Consider the following 20,888-nt stretch of genomic DNA (forward strand, 5'->3'; position numbering starts at 1 on the left):
CACACTCATACAAAACGAGACATATTGCAAATCAACTTTGCATTTGCAATGTCATATTATATCTTAGAAAGATATCCCACAATCATATGAAAACCCACACTCATACAAAGTGGAGACATATGTTGTACAATAAACCCACACACATACAGAGAATAGACTTACCAATTGAAGAAAATTGCTTGAAAAGAATAAAGGTTATTATGTAAATAGCAAGGTCTGCCAAGACTGAAAAGTCCAAATATGGTGCAGTTTGAGAACTAATGCTATGGAAAGTACACTAGACAGAAAACCCAGAAGTATCCATCCACAGCAGTAGCCCCCACTGAGTAAAAAAAAAATCCAAATCTAAAAACAGCACCATCTGTTATGGTAAAAACATATTAATCATGAAATAAATTAACTTCAGTCTCTGCAAAGTTTAACCATTTATTTAATCACACGTGTGGGAGACAGTACCAAAGTCAGTAATGCCGTCACAAACAGATATATCCAGGTATTTTTATAAGAAAATACAAGTGAGAATAACAAATGCTATTTATCCACCCACTGCCAGCACCCAATAAAACTTTGTTTACAACTACGGTCTCTAAATGTAGTTATTCTTTAGAACAGTACTGAATATCTAAAATGAAATATGTCAGTGTTCTAGAAATAGGTTAGTTACAATTAGACATCCTTTTCTCAACTCAGCATTAGTAATGTTACAATAGTAAAATGTTCTCATGAGAAATGAGAAAGAATGCAGTCATAAGCAGATTAATTGACGTTAACATTTTAATCTGTTCACATGTTTTGGCTAACTGGCAACCTCAGCACAATTCAACCACATGCAATCCATCTTATATCATGTCACAGTTTCCATCTTTCCTGTTTAACTTCACTAAGAAAGATTTAACCCTTAACAGTGTTAATATGTTATATGTTACATATGATGGTACTAATTTTATCTGTTTTTCCTCTCACCCCATTTTCTATTATGTGTTGTCTAAATGTCTCCATGTCATCCATCTGTACAACATCACTAAATGCTCCAGAGCAGAGTGAGGTAGGCCAGCCCCAGGTGGTCATGCTGCCCCCAATCCACTAGCTCCAGCACTGATGCTCAGCATGTCTGTGACCTGACCTGGCAGCACTGCATCTGCTGCCCCTCACTACTGCCCTGGTAGCTGGTGCAGTTGTACCCTTAGGGAGCAGTGACAGAGGTGGGAATTTCATCACCCACTAGGAGATGCCAGGGTTGGTGCATAAGGTTTTGTGCTGCACCATTGGTGTATGCCTATGCCAGATGGAGAGGCTGCTCTCCCTCATGGTCTATAAGAGAAGGAGAAGACATCAAGCACTCCAGCCATCTGTGGAGCAAGGGGCCAATGATGACAATCCAGTGAGTGAGGACTCGTTTGTCAATGTCTCCAAGTTTAATGGGCATGTGCCTGGGTTTTTCCTGCCATCAACCCAGTCATGGTGTCCCCCAACCTTTCATATCCCTCACCATCCCTGCCTCTCATCTTGTTTGTCTTGTTTGTTTGCATTGCTTCCTCACCTACCCAACTTACCTGACCCAGACATACCTGTGTCCCTTACCCAGTATTCTTCTCTTACTGAATTAAAAAAAAAAGTGCAACTGTTCCACATAAAAATTATAAATAAATAAATAAATATATATATATATATATATATATATATATATATATATATATATATATATATATATATATATCTATATATATCATCCCATACATAGCTCTCCATTTCTCACGTGTGTCATCTTGACACACTTGATTCTGTCTAACTGGCTATAAACCATGATTATATTATTGTCACCCCTCTCTCTGGATATAACAGTATAAAGTCAGCTAATATTCTGCTCATATATTATCAGTTTTTACTGTTGAAGAAATGGATAGCTATGGTTCTTTCCTCCCTCCCTCCTGCACATTCCTCTATTGCTTTCCCTTTGCTCTCCCCCCTGCTTGCTCCCCATTTCACCACTTTCCTATCTAACCCATATTAACACCTATAATCTGGTCCAGAAAATAGAATCACATAAAAAATGCATAAGTAGCAGAAAAAGCAATGGATCCCTTCACTTTTTGACCTTTATGTTTGTTCGGAGTTTGGCATCATGCACCAACGCCAAGTGATGGTGAGCAGCCCAACAAGGCTGCAGTTACCTTTGTGCAATGATGCTTAACCCCTCTGCACTAGGTCAACACACAGTAGCACATGATGAATGTACTATAAAAAATAATATCATTGCATTATCAATGTTTATTTAAAACTATTAGATACACCTGGATTCAAACCCAGTATCATCTGGGCTCAAAAGGAAATGCATCATTGCATTTACACCTGCTGGCACAGAGCCAGTTAAGCAACAGATGTGTTTCAGAGACTCAGTATTAACTTCAGATTTTGTCAGCTTGCATTTGTGCACTGCTTATCTACAAGCAAACAGGGAAAGTATATCTTGCATGCGCAAACACTTTGCCAAACCAGCTGCTCGCCTCATTATGGAAAAGTAAATATTATTATGTATTATTGCTGTGTACTGTCCATTTTCTGTTTATGACATGAAATTACATGTGGAAACATAACAAACTGAAGGTCCTATCTAACAATGTGTCACATTATCTACAATACATTCATGTGTTGCCTCGCCCAAGCACTGCAATCCTGGTGTTTCAGTACTTTTTTCACACATATATCAACTACATTACATAAATTAATATCAAATGTGTGATATGCAATGCACATCAGTCTGTTAACATGCAGAACTGTAACTATTGACCCATAAGCCTAAAAAGCCTTATCTGTATGGCTAGGGAATGGATCAGAATGGACTTTAACCACAAAGGATATAGGTGACCTTCAACACACTTGACCTGACACATTTTGGTTTTGTCAAGGGTAGATCTTACTTATTTTATTAAACCTAGTGGACTTCTTTGATAATGACCTTAAAGACCTGGATGAGGGATAACAGGACATACCACTATGCTGATTTATCCAAGGCCTTTGACACTATCCCCCATTCAAGTATCATAGAGAAACTCTCCTATCTGGGGATTAACCCATACATTACTAGATGGATAGCCAACTAGCTCACTGACAGAATGCATACTGTCAAAGTTGGGGACTGCACCTCCACCACTAGAACACTTATCAATTGAATACCACAAGGATTTGTGATGGGCCCTCAACTGTTTGGAAACTATTTCTATGAAGTCCAGGCAAAGGTAGATGGCCTGTGACTTATCAAGTTTGCAGATGACTTCCAACTGGATGCAGTCATATAGAATCCCCGAACTATGTTAACATATTACAGAAATGGCTAACACAGACAAATGATTGGTGCCAAACTCATGGACTGATCCTTAAAACAAAACCTGCTTCATTGTCCCCTATGGCAATGAAGTACCCCTGCTAATTAAGACATACATAGCACCCCTCTAAGCTCAAACACAGTATTGCGAGACTTGGGAACACATGTTGATGGCAATCTACACTTCAATCACTATGCATCCGTAGTAAATCAGTAAAAGATTCAGTATTAGTGTGATGATAAGTCCAGTACTATTAAAGCTACTCAAGTAAAATAAGAAAAAGTAACTGGAACCATGAACTAATAAAAGCAGATTCGAGGTTTAATAAAAATAAAGAAACAAAAACAATAAAATTCAAGTGTTAAGGACTTTGACCATTGAGGCTTCATCAGGCAAATCATTCAAGGGAGCTTCTAATTCAAGGGTATATACTGATACAAAGCAAGTGACACAATAAAAGCAATTAAGAACTTGGTAATGTAACTGTCTTAGGTGTGGTCTTAAGTTAATCATGTCATTGAACCCATGTGAGATTCAAACCTAAAAATCCATTTTTGTTCTTCTTCTTCTTCAGTTATAAATCTAATGTCACCACCCCTCAAAGGGTCTACTATAATTTGTAATACTGAAAATTAAAAAATGTGCACTGTCAGTTTCCTTAACGTGCTTGCATAATGCATTAGTTATAACTTGCCTTTTGATGTCAGATATATGTTCACTTATCCTTTCTTTCAGTTTTCTGTTAGTTTTCCCTATATAATATGCCCTGCAGTTGCAACACATTGCCAGGTATATTAACTTTCTTGTGCTGCGGTTCCCATACACTTGTAAAATAAAGGTTTTTCCAGTTACAGGATGCAGAATGCATTTTTTTCAATGTTAATGGAGCTACAGTAAACACAACTGTTGCATTTGAAAGTACCATGTTTGTTGCTCTACTGTAAATGATGGACATCTGCAAGTCAGATGAGACAAGAATAACTTGCTCCAAGGATCTCAACCCTAGTCTCTAACATAAACAGAGCATGCTGGGGAGAGAGATATATCTCCCAGTGATTGACACTCCTCTGTAATAGGCTCCCACTGCATTCAAATGCAACCTTGACAAATGGATGGGTGAGTGTAAGTTCATCTCCGGGGTGGCATCTGTGTCCAGGCCCAGTCAGTGCTGATCACAAAACTGCTTTGCTAACAATGACCATCTAACTTTGCTCAATAAAGATACTTGTGTTTTTACACAGCTAAGCTTGTAAATGCCCTAGGGCCAATAGGCTAGTATCCTCCTAGGAACGTATGAAGCTATGAACCTATGAAGACCTCCCATCTTCTCTCCAATGTGCCCTGCTGATGTCATCAACTATAAGTTGACCTGCAGTCTTGTAAAAGGCAAACTTGTGTAGTGGCACTTGCATAAAGTACTGAGTTCTGTAGTCTGTGTACATTAGATAGGTAGGGGTTCTAGTCTCACTGTTGTCAACTGTGTATGTGTGTGTGTGTGTGTGTGTGTGTGTGTGTGTGTGTGTGTGTGTGTGTGTGTGTGTGTATGTTTGTGCTCCTGCTTGACATTACAGAGATACTTTTACACTAGCATGTGGGACACACACACATACACCTTCCTGACATGGTTGAATGTACAATTAAATACACCCCCCACACAGACTATATTCCTGTAGTAGGGTGTACATCAACATGCATTCATGTCAGTTGGGGGACGACAGCACCAGATGCATGCATTTATAAACACATCCTGACTCTCCTCATCTGTGAGGCAGACCAACATGACATCATGGACCTTTTATTAAATGGACGCTAGTAATATCCCAGCTGTGTGCATCAGAACCGTGTGAGTTGTTAATGGTAGATCATGTCTGTTACATCTGTTAGATATCCTCAAAGAGGTCATTGAGGGCATGCATGACAACACTATCATCCTTTTGAACTTGACAAGCCCAAGGCATTTGACACAAATCCACAATGAGGTATTCAATCAACACAGTCAGATGTGGCCATAAACACCTATATCACCAAGTAAGGAAACCACTGTTTTACATACATGGCATGGAAATATGTTGAAATGTGTGAAGTGAACTTTATCTCGGGTCAAGTGATCAAGTCTATACATCAGGGCTGTCTGCTAGGCACTTTCCTGAACATTATTTAAGTCACAGACATCATCAAACAGCTGTCTGAAGGACTACATGTTGTGGGCAAAAATTGACTCCAGCTATGATATTAATATAATACAGACAGTATCAACACACACTAAAGATTGCTGCTACAGCCATGACAACACCTGCAATGACACAAACAGATAGGGGATTTGTTACAGTAGGAAAACAAGCACACAATCCAAGTATAATGTAGACATCACATCCTATAATCAGACCAGTAGGTATGTGACCTGTGTCCTGGGATAGATGGTATGTTTAATGCACAACAGCATGTGGCCACAGTGATGACTACTCCCCTGTATGTGGCACAACTACTGAGTATGTGAAGGACATCCATATTACAGGTCATAATATGTCCATAGTTCACAACCTTCATCACAGCAATAAATGAGCACAATGCACCCTTCTTCGTGTAGTTCACTACACATCTTTCAGTAATGTGTAATTGAAGTGTATCACCTTTGCCACAGTGAGCTGTTGCATATCTTATTGTCCATACCTAGGTATTCTTGTGACATAAACATTACTGTCTAATGGTGTGAAAACCCCATCAAAATGTTACACCAGATGTACAGTATGTGTGATAAATATTCCAGTGATGAACACAGTATATACATTGCTATTTGCTAACATTAATGGCGTGGGTCACATTTGTGAGAGTGTGGATTGTGCCATATATATATATATATATATGTATATATATATATATATATATATATATATATCTATATATATATATATATATATATATATATATATATATACACACACACACACACACACACACACACACACACACACACACACACACAGTGGATATAAAAGTGTACACACTCCTGTTAAAATGCCAGGTTTTTGTGATATAAAAATTGAGACCACGATAAATCATTTCAAAGCTTTTCATACCTTTAATGTTATCTATAACCTGTGCAATTCAATTGAAAAGCAAATAAGTCTGTTAATGAAAAAAAAATGTAAAAAATAAAAAATATACAATACGCTGGTTGCATAAGTGTGGGTGACCCACAAAAGCGGTTGTGTCGAATAAAGATTTTTATACTGTATTTTACAGCCATCTCAAAGTCCTGGTGTTTTGCTTTTTGATTGGGACAAGTTGAGTGTGGTCGAGTTTGGGAAATATATAACAAACTCAAGGATGTAACTTCTTAGGAGTAGATGTTGTCTATCACATTTATTGTTCATATTGACCATCAGTTGTGTTTATGCAGTTCTTCGCCCATGCACAATACAAAGAGTGTGTGTATGTATATCTATCTATATCTACATACAGCATATATAGATATACATATGTATGTATGTATGTATGTATATATGTGTGTATATATATATATATATATATATATATATATATATATATATATATATATATATATATATATATATATGTGTAGGAGCCCTTCGTTTGTTCAAACTTTCAAATGTTCGAAACTCATATGGCCGGCTCCATATGAGGGAACGTCTGAAAGGCCGACAAATGGTAGTGGAGATCCCGCTACAGTGCGGGACTGGGAGATTCCCCTTTCCTGCACTGTAGTGTGATCTCGGAGTGAGAATATTTAAGTATCAGGGGATGTGGGATGTGGGGGGCACAGCTCCCCACGTGGGGTACAGGCGGTCTTGCAGTCAACATCAGGAGGTCGAACAACAACAATGTTGAACCCGACATTGTTGAAATACAAATGTTGCCCCCATCTTGAACCATGTAAATAATGCACAAACAACAACCAACCAAGTAATGTATCTGGAAGCTGACTGGAAGAACCACTGCTCGTACTTATGATGAAATAAATTTATTATCACTCCACTCAGTACAACGAACGATATACAGGTTAAGCGCTTTCAACTGTGGTACACAGTCTTCATCAGAACAATATATTGCTTGTACATTGATGTTTATATACTATACCATTTACATACTTAATTGTGTAATTACACTGGTTACCGCCAAAACCTTAAAGACATATTGCACACTGTGGTTTGGTAAAGATGGAAGTACATTACATACCCACAATTTCTACTTTACTATATATATATTTTGGCTACTGATACCTTGTTCGTCTATCATTGATTTTTCCATACTCAAATATAACCTATCAATATTCATAAAACTCATCATATACAAACTTTGTTTAGTGACGAAAATAGAAAAAAATGGTCATAACCATTTATGATTTTATATATAATCCAGCACATATTTGTTTATATATGATGCGGATAAGTATAGTGAAGTTTATGTCATGTTCACTATTAGTATATGTATATTTATCTTGATATTATATATATATTTAGTTTGTTTTTATACTGTTAAGGATGGCATATGGGTATTCATTGATCCATGTTTGAAATAGTGAATTTCTGAACGCATATACATTATCATGTACACAACAACACAGTAGTTTTAGATAGAATAGGTAGTATTAGAGTATATAGTTAGGTGAATTATGTATGTGATTTTATTCATTTCTTCTTATTTTTATTATTATATATTTTTTTCTATTTTCGTCACTAAACAAAGTTTGTATATGATGAGTTTTATGAATATTGATAGGTTATATCATAAGTACAAGCAGTGGTTCCCCATCTTGAACCATGTTAAAGTCCGCTCCAAGGTTTATGATGATTTGTATTTCGACAATGTCGGAATTCGACATTGTCGGTTTCGCAGAAATGGGTCAATGATACCATCATTCGATAGATATACATGCACGTATATAGATATATACATGTATAGTACATGAATATGGATACTAGGGACAAAGTCAGTGAAGGAAAACAATGAGTCCCTGTGGGATAGAAATATCATTCCAAGGCTTAACATGCATAGAAGGAAGCTGAAAACAGATGATCTAGAGTAAGAATCTAAAATAAGCTTTATGTAGGAGGGGTGGTGGTAGGATAATCCCAGGGTAGAAATGGCATTTCTAGTAAGGGCTGCAGCTAATAGTAGAAACTGGAGCTTCAGTCTTGCCACAGTGGGATCCTCAACCATGCCCACATTAATGTCAATGTACATTGAGTATGGGGCTGGAAATAAGGACAGTGAATAAAAAATCTGAACCTCCTTGGAATGATGCCTCACCTTGGCCTGACTGTCAGCCAACTGTAGCCTGTTGGGGAATGAATGAGTCATAACAACAATGTAAGGACTTGATAGTCTAGCTGAGAAAGGCCAAAAAAGAGTTTTTAGCATAAATAGTTTGTTTGTCATAATGTTTAAGGTCTTTACCTTATAGAAACAAGGCCCAGAGTTTGATTTTGACCCCACTTATTGGATACGCTTAAAATACCCTTTGATGATGGGTAGTTAGATGTAGAATGTGGCTTGGTCATTTGAATAGAAAATATCATATGAAATTAAAATATATAGTTGACAAATATAAATATAGTAAAAGAAAAAACTCAAGACTTTATTTAAGTACCTGTATTTTGGACTTTATGGAATGGCATTACTTACTAGTTTGATTAGTGATTTCCCCTTCAGCACAAGGAATACAGGTAAAGCAACAGATGGGTTGTCCAGTCATACTGGCCTTCCAATGCCCCACTGGGCAATTTTCACTGCAGTCAGAGACTGGTATCTGTAAAAGACAAGGAACAGGGTTCATTATCAGAAAGCAATTTCCACAAGGAAATAAAAAATGTCTCACTGGATGAAGCTGTCATTTGAAATATGAAAGACACACTTTGAGAACACTGCAAAAATAGTAAATAAGTTTATAGTAAAAAAACAGACTAACTACCCAGAGTTTAGGTCAATATCAGAGTAATGCTGAAAGAGGAGTCCAATAATTTGATGAAAAATTACCTTGTTAATACTTTGTTAATACCATTTCTTATTTTATTCATTTTCTGTGTAAGCAAACCTGAGCAAACGCTTCCATTTTCAGCCCCAGCCTAGTTAAAGTATAAAGTTAAACAAGAGCAATTTGTAAATAACACTTTATTATAACTTAACATTAGTTAGAATGCTGAGTTTAGATTCTTCTGTTGGGGCTGTTGATTGTATTAGATACACTGTAAAACAATCTACAGAATTGTTAGAATTACATGGTGCTTCAACAATAATTATAACTTTTGAGTTCCTTTGTCAAATAAGGTAAGTTAAGCAAGTTTCTCATAGCATTTATAAAGGAGTACCTGATTCTTGCTCCAACCAAGGAAAATGCTGTAGAAGTACATGAGAGTAAGTTATGACGAAGGTCTACTACTATTTGGAGGTGGTGTGAGACCTTTGATGTTTTGACACTAATAATGATGAAGATTCATGTGTGTACTAGTCTGGAGTTTTATTTTTCCGTATCAAGGAAGAACTATTCTGCATCAACCCATGTGACACAGTAACTATGGTGCTTTGGTGACCCTGTGATAAAGTACCAGATTTCACTCTGAGTTGTATGAAATGTAATTGATTTTGTTCTGAGTTGTATCAATTAATTCAGTTGTTTCCTAAAGATACTATCCCCAGGAGGCATATTCTATGTCAGGAATTACAATGGCTTTGGCAAGTCTTTTCGAAGTATTTTGTTAGTGGGTTAACCATACTGTAACAGGTACAGAGAAGACAAAACAATCTACTTATAGATTTACAGATATATGCTTTTATTAGTTACTGCAGAGTTTCAGCAAAGATGTCTTCAGTTTTTCTTGGGTTGTGCATAGTTACTTTTGCTTCCTGGGCAGCATTGCTTTAGTCTTGTTAAGATTCACCTGCAAATTCATTTATGTAGTCCAAGGGATAACTATAATAGACCCTCTGCCATTTATAAAACTTTTCATTACATCTTTATAACAGTAAAAATCAGCCACATGCAACCTAGCCATATAATATAACTTGTGTATTTAGTCACTAAATGAGAAATATTTTAAGATGCATAACCCTGTACTGGCTATCTAACACAATAGGTAAATTGAGCTCCAGTGTTCAACGTCAAGGTAAGCCAGTCTAATAGTGTTGTTTGTCATGGTCTTACAATATACTGTAAACGTAGTATTTTGATATTTAGCAGATTATTTATATAATAATAAAACCAAACATAAGGGAAATAGCAATCTTCTCAATCTTTTCATTTTACTATCATGTTTCATAAAATGGATTTATGCTCTTAAAATTTTTGAATATGACTTTATGCATTTTTTTATTGTATTTTACTGAGCAGTTGTAGATCACAGAGCACTTCCATTAAACTCTGGGATAATGATGATTAAGTGTATGCTGTGGCAGCACAAGCCATCGGGTTATTCATATATTGCAGAAATATGTTTCTTTTTTGCATATCAGGGAGTCATTAGCTCATGTAGTCAAAAGTAACCACAGTGGTTCAGGGTCATAGCTGGGTTTAGTGATATGTACCAACTTCCAGTCTGGCTAAAGCTTTTGTAGACACTGCAATTTATTCAGGTAAGGTACATAGTTTTCTATAAGACAAAATGTAGCTATAATGTTAAAGTTAATACAGTGATATTAGGGGAGGTGGACTTTCTTGTTTAAGTTTGCCTCTCGGGCACAGACTTTGAGCCACTGCTATTCATACTACCCTGGCAAAGCTTCTTTACAGTAGTGGTCTGGGTGCATCTCTGGATCTGAATTCTATGCAGCAGTACACCACAGATATATGTTCACTGTGCTCTAGTGATGGGGATGGAATTGTGGGCTGGCAGTGAAGGATTTTACAGATACCATTTAGATATGGCATAAAAGCAGTGTAAAATAAATGGTAATTTCATGCAGGCAAATAACAGTTTATGATAGGGAAATGAATGTATTCCTTGCCTTTTAAACACAGAGCTGTCTGACTATAGATGTAGATAAATGAAAGCTTCTTCATTATGAATTACAATAGATTTTATAGCAAGCATGCTTTGGCAGGAAGGAGAGGAGAATGTATAAAATAGATGCATAATCGCTAATCATTTAGGGTTAATAAATGTTTTTGTCCTAATTGAAGTTATTATAGATATATAGATGTTAACACTGTGCATATATTTAGAACCTTACATTAAAAGACAAGCATATGCTTATAGAATTTTATGGACTGAACTACCTTTTTATTTTTTTTTAATGGTGGCTTTGAAGAACTTCATGATGGATTGACCTTACCCAACTGAAATCCAGAAATTAATTATAATCAGTATAATGACTGTCACTGAAAGAAGAAAAGTTGCATTCTGTATGAGATGCTTAGGCAAATGTTGTTGAATTTAAATGGCATCCACACAAAAATATATAATTATGACTTAGAGTTCAGGAAAGGGGCTATTCTGATTTGTTGGGTTTTGGTATTTCCTACTTTGTGACATTGAGAATGGTTGGATTAGGCAGTCAGAGTTGGACAAGCTACTGTTGTATTGTTTAAAAAGCTATGTATATTGTGAAGAAGCTAGTTGGTTCACTTAAGGTGGTGATTATAGTCTGAGAAATAATATTGTTGAAATACATGCATTAAAAACAAGGAGAAAGAAAAGAGAAAAAGGAAGAAACAAGTCAGGAAAAGAGGGAGAAAGGAATGGAAAATAGAAAAAAGAAAATGTAAAAGGATAAAAATCGGACAAAGAACAAAAATCCTTTGTCTTTTTAATCTCTCAAATAGGGTAGCATCATGGATAGGAATGTAGGCAATGTGCAATAAGCTGGCATGGGTATTGATATGCTTTTTTATGTCTTTTACTTCATATACAGTGTATGTACCTTTAAGAAGCTAACCAAGGGCTTGCACTAGTGTATAAATAAAGAGCACTTGCAAGTCTGACTGCCATTTTGTAGTAAGTTGTTGAGATGTAACATGTATGTATGTAAGGTTTGTCTGTTAACCGGTTTGTTTATATTTTATATGCTGCTATCCATCCTGATGTGGTTCTATGTATTAAAGCAGCTAAACAAAATACCCCTTCTGCTTGTCATCTTTGTTAGAGAGGGACGAGTGACATGGTCTCAGAAGTGACATGTCTAAAAGGGCACGGTGTCCGAAACGGCATGTCTAAAGGACTTGAAGCCAGGATGGAATCCAAATTCTTCAGTCTGAGTTTGAGGGGCACCCGGTTGGAACCGGAAGAATATAAAGGAATGAATCATCCCTACAATGTGCATACTTCACAAAACAGGTCAGAAACAAATTTCATATATTAAAACTTGCTCAAAACAATATGAAACGAGGCATACAAAATGTTCTAAATGATATTTGCATAAATCAATATGTCTGATATTAATAAAATATTTGAATTATTTACTATGGAGAATGTTTTAAATAAAGTCCGAATTGCATACAATGAATAAAATAAGAGGAAACTAATGTATTTTAACTAAGGGTGTATTTTTCATATTAAGTAAAGATATCTGAGTTATCAGAAGTGTAAAAAGTGTTTGCATGTTTGTGCAGTATTACAGTAAAGTTATTTCACAGAATATAGCCTATTCAGAGCATATTTCGCAAAGTACAGTATTTCAAAGAGTTTACTGTGCATTTGAATGATATTGCAAACCCACAGAACAGTTTCTTTGTACATAATTACAAGGGCCATATTTTCACTGTGTTTGTACATACTTTGTGGGCATGGCAGACGGATTTTGAAAACCCAGTGCACTTGTGTTTGACAGTAATGTTGCTGAGAACTGGAGAGTGTTTGAGCAAGAGTACACCATTTTCATACAGGCTGCATTTTCTGATAAAGATGACCATACAAAGGCATTTATTCTGCTTAATTTAGCTGGGTCAGAAGCCATAGAAAGGGAACTTTCATTTGTGTATGCACCTGCTGTCTATACTGGAAAGGGAGCAAAACTGTCATATTGTTGTACTGGCTGAGTCAAGGGAGGAACCTGAGTGCTTAAAATGTAATTTTAGAGAAATGTGTAACCACTAGACAAATGTTATAATGGAAAGGCACTTATTTTATACAAGGGATCAAAAGCCTGGTGAAACCTTTGCAGCATATATAACTGACTTGAGAAATAAGGCTAAAACACACAGATTTATATATATATATATATATTGATTCACAAGACTTGAACAAAGCATTAAAAAGACCTCATTATTCAATGTGCTAGTCAAAGAAGTCGCAGCCTTGATGCCAAATGCCACTTGTTTTTCTGTCTTAGATGTGAAAAGTTCATTTTGGCAAATTCAGCTTGACAAGAAATCATCATTGCTCACTACATTCAGTACTCTGCTTGTCAGGTATAGATTTATGAGAATGCCATTTGGGATAAATTTTGTAAGTGAAGTCTTTCGAAGTACAATGGAGTAAATTTTTTCTGGGTATCCTTGTGCTATTATAGTTGATGACATACTAGTAGGAGGTAATGGTGAAACTGAGAATGATAGAAACCTCAGAAAAGTTCTGGAAAGGGCACGTCAAGTGAATCTTAAGCTCAATCCGCAGAAATGCAAATTCAGGCCACAAGAGGTTACTTATGTCGGTCATTTATTTACCAGTTTAGGCTTACGACCAGATCCTTCTAAACAAACAGCCATTCGTGAGATGCTAACTCCAGACAATGTTCAAGCCCTGCAACATTCTCTTGGCATAGTTAACTATCTAGGCAAGTTCATTCCAGACTTGAGCCAACTATTAAGCACCACTCAGAGAGCTGACACATAGCGATGTATCATGATCTTGGTTACAGCAACACCAGAGAGCATTTGATGTCCTGAAACATAGAATCTCTAGTCCACTAACTCTCAGATACTATGATGTTCACAAGCCAGTTACTCTTTCATGTGATGCTTCAAAATTTGGTCTTGGTGCGGTCATTCTACAAGATGATCAACCTGTTGCCTATGCATCGAGAACTCTTACCCAAACTGAAATGCAGTATGCCCAGATCAAGAAAGAGCTTTTGGAAATTGCGTTTGCCTGTCTGAAGTTCTATGATTATGTTTATGGTAGACCGATACAGATTGAAACAGACCACCAACCTCTAGTCACTATCTTAAGAAAGCCTATGCATTCAGCTCCAGCCAGATTGCAACATATGATGTCGAGACTGCAAAAGTATAATTTCACTCTTGCCTACAAGAAAGGCAAACTTCTTTATCTTGCTGATACATTGTCCAGATCATCCAGAAACACCACAAACAGCATGAGAAAGAGAACCTTGATTTTGAAGTCATGAAAGTGAGACATTTTTCTTCCATGTGTCTTGATGAGTTAAGAGATCACACAGCCACAAATCCAGTTTTACAAAGGCTCAACTACTTAATCAAGGATGACTGTCAAAGCAATCTAGTTTACCACAAGTGCACCCTTATTTTCCATACAGAGATGAGATTTTGTCTGACAAAGGTATCATTATGAAAGGTCCAAAAGTAATTGTTCCAAAATCCTTGCAAAAAACTACATTACTATCTTGCATTGTGGTCACCCGAGAACTGATTCTACCAAAAGTAGGGTGAGAGGTCTAGTATTTTGGCCTTCTATCTCATAAGACATTGAGAGAGCACTTTCATCTTGTTCCATGTGTAAGCACTAAGCCACAACAGAAGCAGGAACTACTTCAGCTAAACCAGATTCCTGAACTACCTTGGTTGACAGTAGCCACCGACATTTTCGAGTGGAATGGTCAACATTATTTTGATTTAGTAGACTCTTTCTCAAATTGGTTAGAGCTTGACCTACTTCCTAACCTAGCATCCAGTACTCTCATGACTAAGACGAAGTGTCATTTTGCAGTGCATGGAAGTCCACACAAAGTTATTTCTGACAATGCCACGCAGTTTACAACCCAACAGTTCAAAAGATTTGCTGAAGAATGGGACTACTCATGTCACGGGTAGCCCTGAGTACCCGCAGTCAAATGGTTTGGCAGAACATGCAGTTCAAAGTGTGAAACGTTACTACAAAAGTCAAAATGAGATAATACTTATGTTTTAATGAATCTCTTGATTCTTAGAAATGTTCCTCATGATAAACATCTTGGTTCACCTGCTCAGAGACTTCCATTGAGACAAACCAGAACCACATTACCAGTCAGTAGTCAATTATTGGTTCCATGTGTCAAGAACAACAGGTCAGTGAAAGTCTATCTGTTGAAGAAATGCCTAAGCCAGAAGTCCTACTATGATAAGACCAGCAAAACACTCAATCCGTTATGAGAAGAAGTGGTAAGGATGCAAACGTTCAGAGGTTATGATTGGATTGGAGTTGTGTAGGATATTTGTCCAGAGCTGAGATCATACATTATGGAATCACAAGGACGAGACTTTAGGTGGCATCAGAAGCATTTGAGACTGGTGTCTGAGCCTATGCCATATCACATAGCCTGTGAGAAAGACTCTTTATCTCAGAGTGAGCTGTCCGGTGTTCCAATTCCTGAGGAAATTCCAGAGAATATTCCCGTTCCTGTGACAAATCCAGAAGGTCCCGTTATGAGTTGTGCACCGAAGACTGTTCATGTTGCTAAATTCAGTTCAGTTTGTTATGTTATGAGATTTGGTCATATCTCTAAACCATGTAGCAGATACACAGCAACTTGGACATGAACATTGCGTTTTGTTTCTAGTATCTATAGTAATGCATGTCTAACTCTGATATTGTTTTTTCAAAGGGAAATCTTTTTAAGAGGGAGGATGTAGAGCAATGTGTGTATGTACCTTTAAGAAGCTATCCAAGGGCTTGCACAAGTGTATAAATACTGAGCACGTGCAAGTCTGACTGCCATTTTGTAGTAAGCTGTTGAGATGTAAGCATGTATGTATGTAAGGTCTGTCTGTTAACCAGTTAATTTATATTTTATGAGATGCTGCTATCCATCCTGATGTGTTTCTATGTATTAAAGCATCTAAACGGAATACCCCACCTGCTTGTCTTTAATGTTAGAGAGGGATGAACAACATACAGGATCATGTCTATGACATAAACAAAAGTTTTTATATTCATATAGGGTACACTGAATTTGTCTGAGGCTATGCACATGTATGGTAAATAGTTATAGACGTAAGAAAGGTTATACTTAATAACATTCAAAATCACTCATTTGTATAGTGTGATGATAAGCAGAAATTTTACATAGTATTAAAGACTAATGCTCCCGTTTACATTTTAAAGTAAAAAATTCAGTTAAATATAATTCTGTTTTAATAAATTATAAAGCATATAGGGGAATTTTTCATATTACAGTATTTGGCTAGAGATGGCTAATAGTCTTTGATACACAGTCTAAAGATCTGATTGTAATATTAACAGCTGTACAAGAAGGGAGAAGACATAGCTCAATTAAAGGATACAGTTTATATAAGAAGATGAGGATGAGGATTGATAAAAAGTAAATACCGAGAATATCTGCAAGGTTTTTGCAGTATATACCAAATCAAAACTCTGTTAGATACTGGTTTATTCGAAGAATCTTCATGCGGGATTTAGTAATAGATTGTTTCATACTGCCAATGCAGAGTGTTAAGTTTTCCAAAATGGTTTATATACTTAGAAAAGGTGTTTCAGGAAATAATATTTTACTTATATACCTGATGACATGACACATGAATAGCTGAAGACTGCCATGTGTTTAGTATTGAACAAATTTTCACCGGCAATAATTCATAAAATATAAAGTTTCTGAATGTGAAGCCTGGCTAGATTTTGGTTTACACTGTTTTCCTATTATATGAAGTCTTAAATTAAAAAAAATGCAAAATGAAACAAGATATCTGTTAAATAAAGAAAAAAGTCAGACAAAAGACATGAAATATCACATTACGTGTAGGACTCTAATTGCAATTGATTTAAAAATAGGCTAATTCTTAACTATTTGACTGATGTTCATAGGGACAGATAGTTTTTTTTTCATACAGCAAACCTAACTACGTGGAATTTTGCTATTTGAATAAACCACTGAGATGCAAGTAAGATGAAGATGGAAACAGAGAAGATGTGGATGGAGGGGGAGAGAAAGACTTTGGTGGGAAATAATTGGCAGAGGAAAGGAGAAGTTGTAGACTCTGGTGAGAAGGAAGAGATGAGTGGCAGTCTAAAAATGTATGCTATATGTAAGTAACCTTTACTTTTAAACTTTACAATCTATGTTTTGAATAAATATGTATTGCAATTGTTCCTAGATTCCTTTTGTACTTATTAATTCTTGATCTCCAGTATTTCTAATTGCTTTCAAATAACTTTTGGATTTTTTTCCTTTGTCTTGGTATAATTTGGTATGATTGAATAGAAGCTTAGATATGTGGATAAAAATTGAGACACGATGAAAGGGAAACTAAGAATACATAGTGTGCTTCTTCTTCCAAAAGAAAAAAAAAAGATATTTGAGACATATATGTATGAAACAATGACTGAATCATTTAGAGCATCTTGGCAATCTTACGATCAATACTTTTAAACATAAATATACATTTTGCATGAATGACATATAATGACATTTTATAATAATGTTTACTCTTTATGTGTGATAGAAGTTAGACGTCAGAAGATATTGTTGTATGCATGAGCAATGTGAGTTGTGTTGTTCTCAGTTCTTGGAATGTTTCTGTCTTCTACCTTGGTGTTCTAGGGAGCTGCTAGTACCCATTCATGTGATAGGCTTATTTATAAAAGACTATATATACATCTATAGTCCTTTCATGAGATTTCTCACATTCATTGGTTGATAAAATACATACTGTTTTTTTCCTCATTTGTTTTCTGTCTCTGTTCAATGAGTTAAGGTGATAACATAGAGTCTACACAACATGAATCTGGTAGACCTAATAATATTAATGCATTTTAGGATATTATTTATTTTTATTTATATTTCATATTCATTAAAAATAATATTTACTGCAGGAGTACTTGAGGTAGGTTAAAAAGGCTTAACTGTTACATATATTCTCCGTGTGATTCAATAAACTTGATGTAGGCTTCATGCAAAGCCAATATAGAGTTTATGTGTTTGCCCAATAATGCACGAAGAACAGCAACACTAAACATATTCATGCTGCTTGCCGCATTTAAATATAAACAAGTGTGGTTTCATGGCTGGCAGCAGTGTTAATGGCCAGGAAGCCATGTAAAGAAATACGGATAGGAAACTTGGTTACCTCAGAGCAAAGTAGGTTAGCGGCATTGCACAAAATGCCACAATAATTACCAGGGCTTACCATATATTTATGTATATGGTCCAAACACAGTACATGACAGTGTATACAGTAAGGAGTATTGTGAAATCCCATTCCAGGCATTCTGTACAAAAGTAGTGTAAATGATCTGTAAGGGTACATGGACTACCATGCAAAATAAATAGCCAGGGGAGGTGTGTGTATTGAATAGGGACACATAGATGAATTGTAGGAAAGAACACAGGGAAAGAGGATAGGTGAAACATTCTAATGTACAGCAGATGAGGGCATGTCAATGGAAGAAAGCTGTAGCAGGAACACCAATCGCATATCAATATGGTACAGTACAAACTGCACACTGAAAATGTGCATCATGTGCCTGTAACATAAGGTGACATAACAATGGAGTAGATGTCTTTGTGAGATAAGCATCTTTACATGTGCAAGGTAGAAGACATCTATCACTGATGTTATATACAATCAGATTAAGGTGCATTTTGTGAAGCTGTGCAAACTGAATTTGCCTGAATATGAGTGTAATTTCAGCAGAAGACTCCAAGTGGGACACAGTTACAGGCTCATGAACAACAGAAAAGGAAGCGTGTACAATTATGTGGACAATATCAGAATAATGTCACCAGTAATCCCATACCTCTGACATGACATATGTGATTCTGAGTGATCAGAAATTATTCTGCACGGGGGGCGTGGCCAAGGATGAACACAGGATAGCAGCAGATTTCTTCAGCTCCACCAATTTCATTACATTGACAGGAATTAATTACTTAAAAAATTAATTCTTGAAGTAATTTTCTTTCTAAATATGTTTGTTTTATATAGTTCTTGAACTATATCTAAAAAAGAAAGGAAATCTTAATAATATTCCTGTCAGAAATTACTTTGGAAATTTTCCTGTCAGTTTATCAGTCTGAAATGAGTTCCAGTAAGACAAATTCTCAAGGCTCCAGCATCAAGAAAGAACTTCAGTCTCTGATAATTATAGTCCAGCAACTTACTGCTAAGATGGATAAAATGGATACTAAAATAGACACTTTCATAGAAAAAACTACAAAACAAATAGACTTGTTACATATGGACCTGCAACAACAGAAGATCCAGATGACAGGCATAGAAGAAGCTGTGAATGACATGGAAAATAAAATACAAGAACAGGAAATCAACATTGAGTTTCTGCTGAAACAAAATACACATTTACAAACAAAGCTGGATGACCTGGAAAATAGATCTAGGCAATAACATTAGGATTTTTGGACTGCCAGAAAATATTGAAGGTAACAATATTACTTCTTTTTAACAACATGGCTCCCTAAAACTTTAGATTTACCAGAAGCATTCTCTTTTGGTATCGAAGAACACATAGATCTATAGCTAATACTAACTCTAACAAAAACTATCCTAGATCAGTTATAGTTAGATTTCTATCATCTTTGATAAAGAGATGGTTCTTAAATCTGCTTGGGCTAAAGCTCCTGTTAAGTTTAATGAGACAACTGTGCGTTTGACAATGACTATTCTTCCATGGTAATTGCTAAAAGAAAAGTTTTTCTGCCACTAATAAGGGAGCTTAAAAAGCACAGTTTAAAACATACCTTCTGTTTCCTGCCAAGCTTAAAATCTTCCTTCCTGATGGTCCTAAGGTCTTGATGATTTAGACTCTGCTTTACTGTTTGTCAAAGAAAAAAGGATTTTGGATAAAATAGAAGAAATGGAATGGGCTAGTTCTTCATTACAGAGATTGGCAACTGAAGCTTCCTGGAAGACTTCAGAGAAGAAGAAGAGACTAAAAAACAAATGATTTGTTATATGTTTTTTTTCTCTCTCATCATTTTAGTTCATTATTAATCTCTTTGAATATAGTTCCTGCATTTCCAGAAAGCCACAAATATTTTGGAAAAGATTTAATCAAAGTTATTCTCTATGTGCAAAGAAATGTTTTGTTTCATAAACAGTCAAAATGCCTGAGGATTTAATGGCAGGCTGTGACTCGATTTGTTTTTCTTTCTGAAAAAAAGTAAGGTTAGTAATTTGATACATTTTTTTATCTTTACCTTTTTTTTTCCTTCTTTTATTATTTTGTTTGTTTAAACAATGACATTCTATTTAGATTATGTAGTGGGTAAAGGGTGGGGGAGGGCAGGGAGAGAACAGTAATGAAAATATTATTAATAGAATAATAACATATTTATTTCTTGTAAAAGTTTATAAGTTCTTCAAATGCTATTTCTAATTATACTTTCTTGATTATACTGCTTATGCTTGTTTGTAAATAATCTGTCATGCTTTAACTAATAATAATCAGAACTAAATAAGAGTAA

At 35.8% G+C, this 20,888-nt stretch overlaps 1 protein-coding gene across 1 annotated transcript in view; it reads right to left on the reverse strand.

Annotated features, from left to right (window-relative positions):
- The window catches only part of LOC122797119 (vomeronasal type-2 receptor 26-like), a 171,525-nt gene that overhangs the window by 70,186 nt on the left and 80,451 nt on the right, over positions 1-20,888 (reverse strand). The window contains exon 2 of the mRNA XM_044065915.1: positions 8,970-9,093. Coding sequence (XP_043921850.1) covers positions 8,970-9,093 — 124 coding nt within the window. The remainder of the gene's footprint in view (positions 1-8,969; positions 9,094-20,888) is intronic.

This window comes from Protopterus annectens, chromosome 3.part0 (genome assembly GCF_019279795.1).
Source record: "Protopterus annectens isolate FY-2018-M chromosome 3.part0, PAN1.0, whole genome shotgun sequence".
In the NCBI taxonomy this organism is placed as follows: Eukaryota; Metazoa; Chordata; order Ceratodontiformes; family Protopteridae; genus Protopterus; species Protopterus annectens.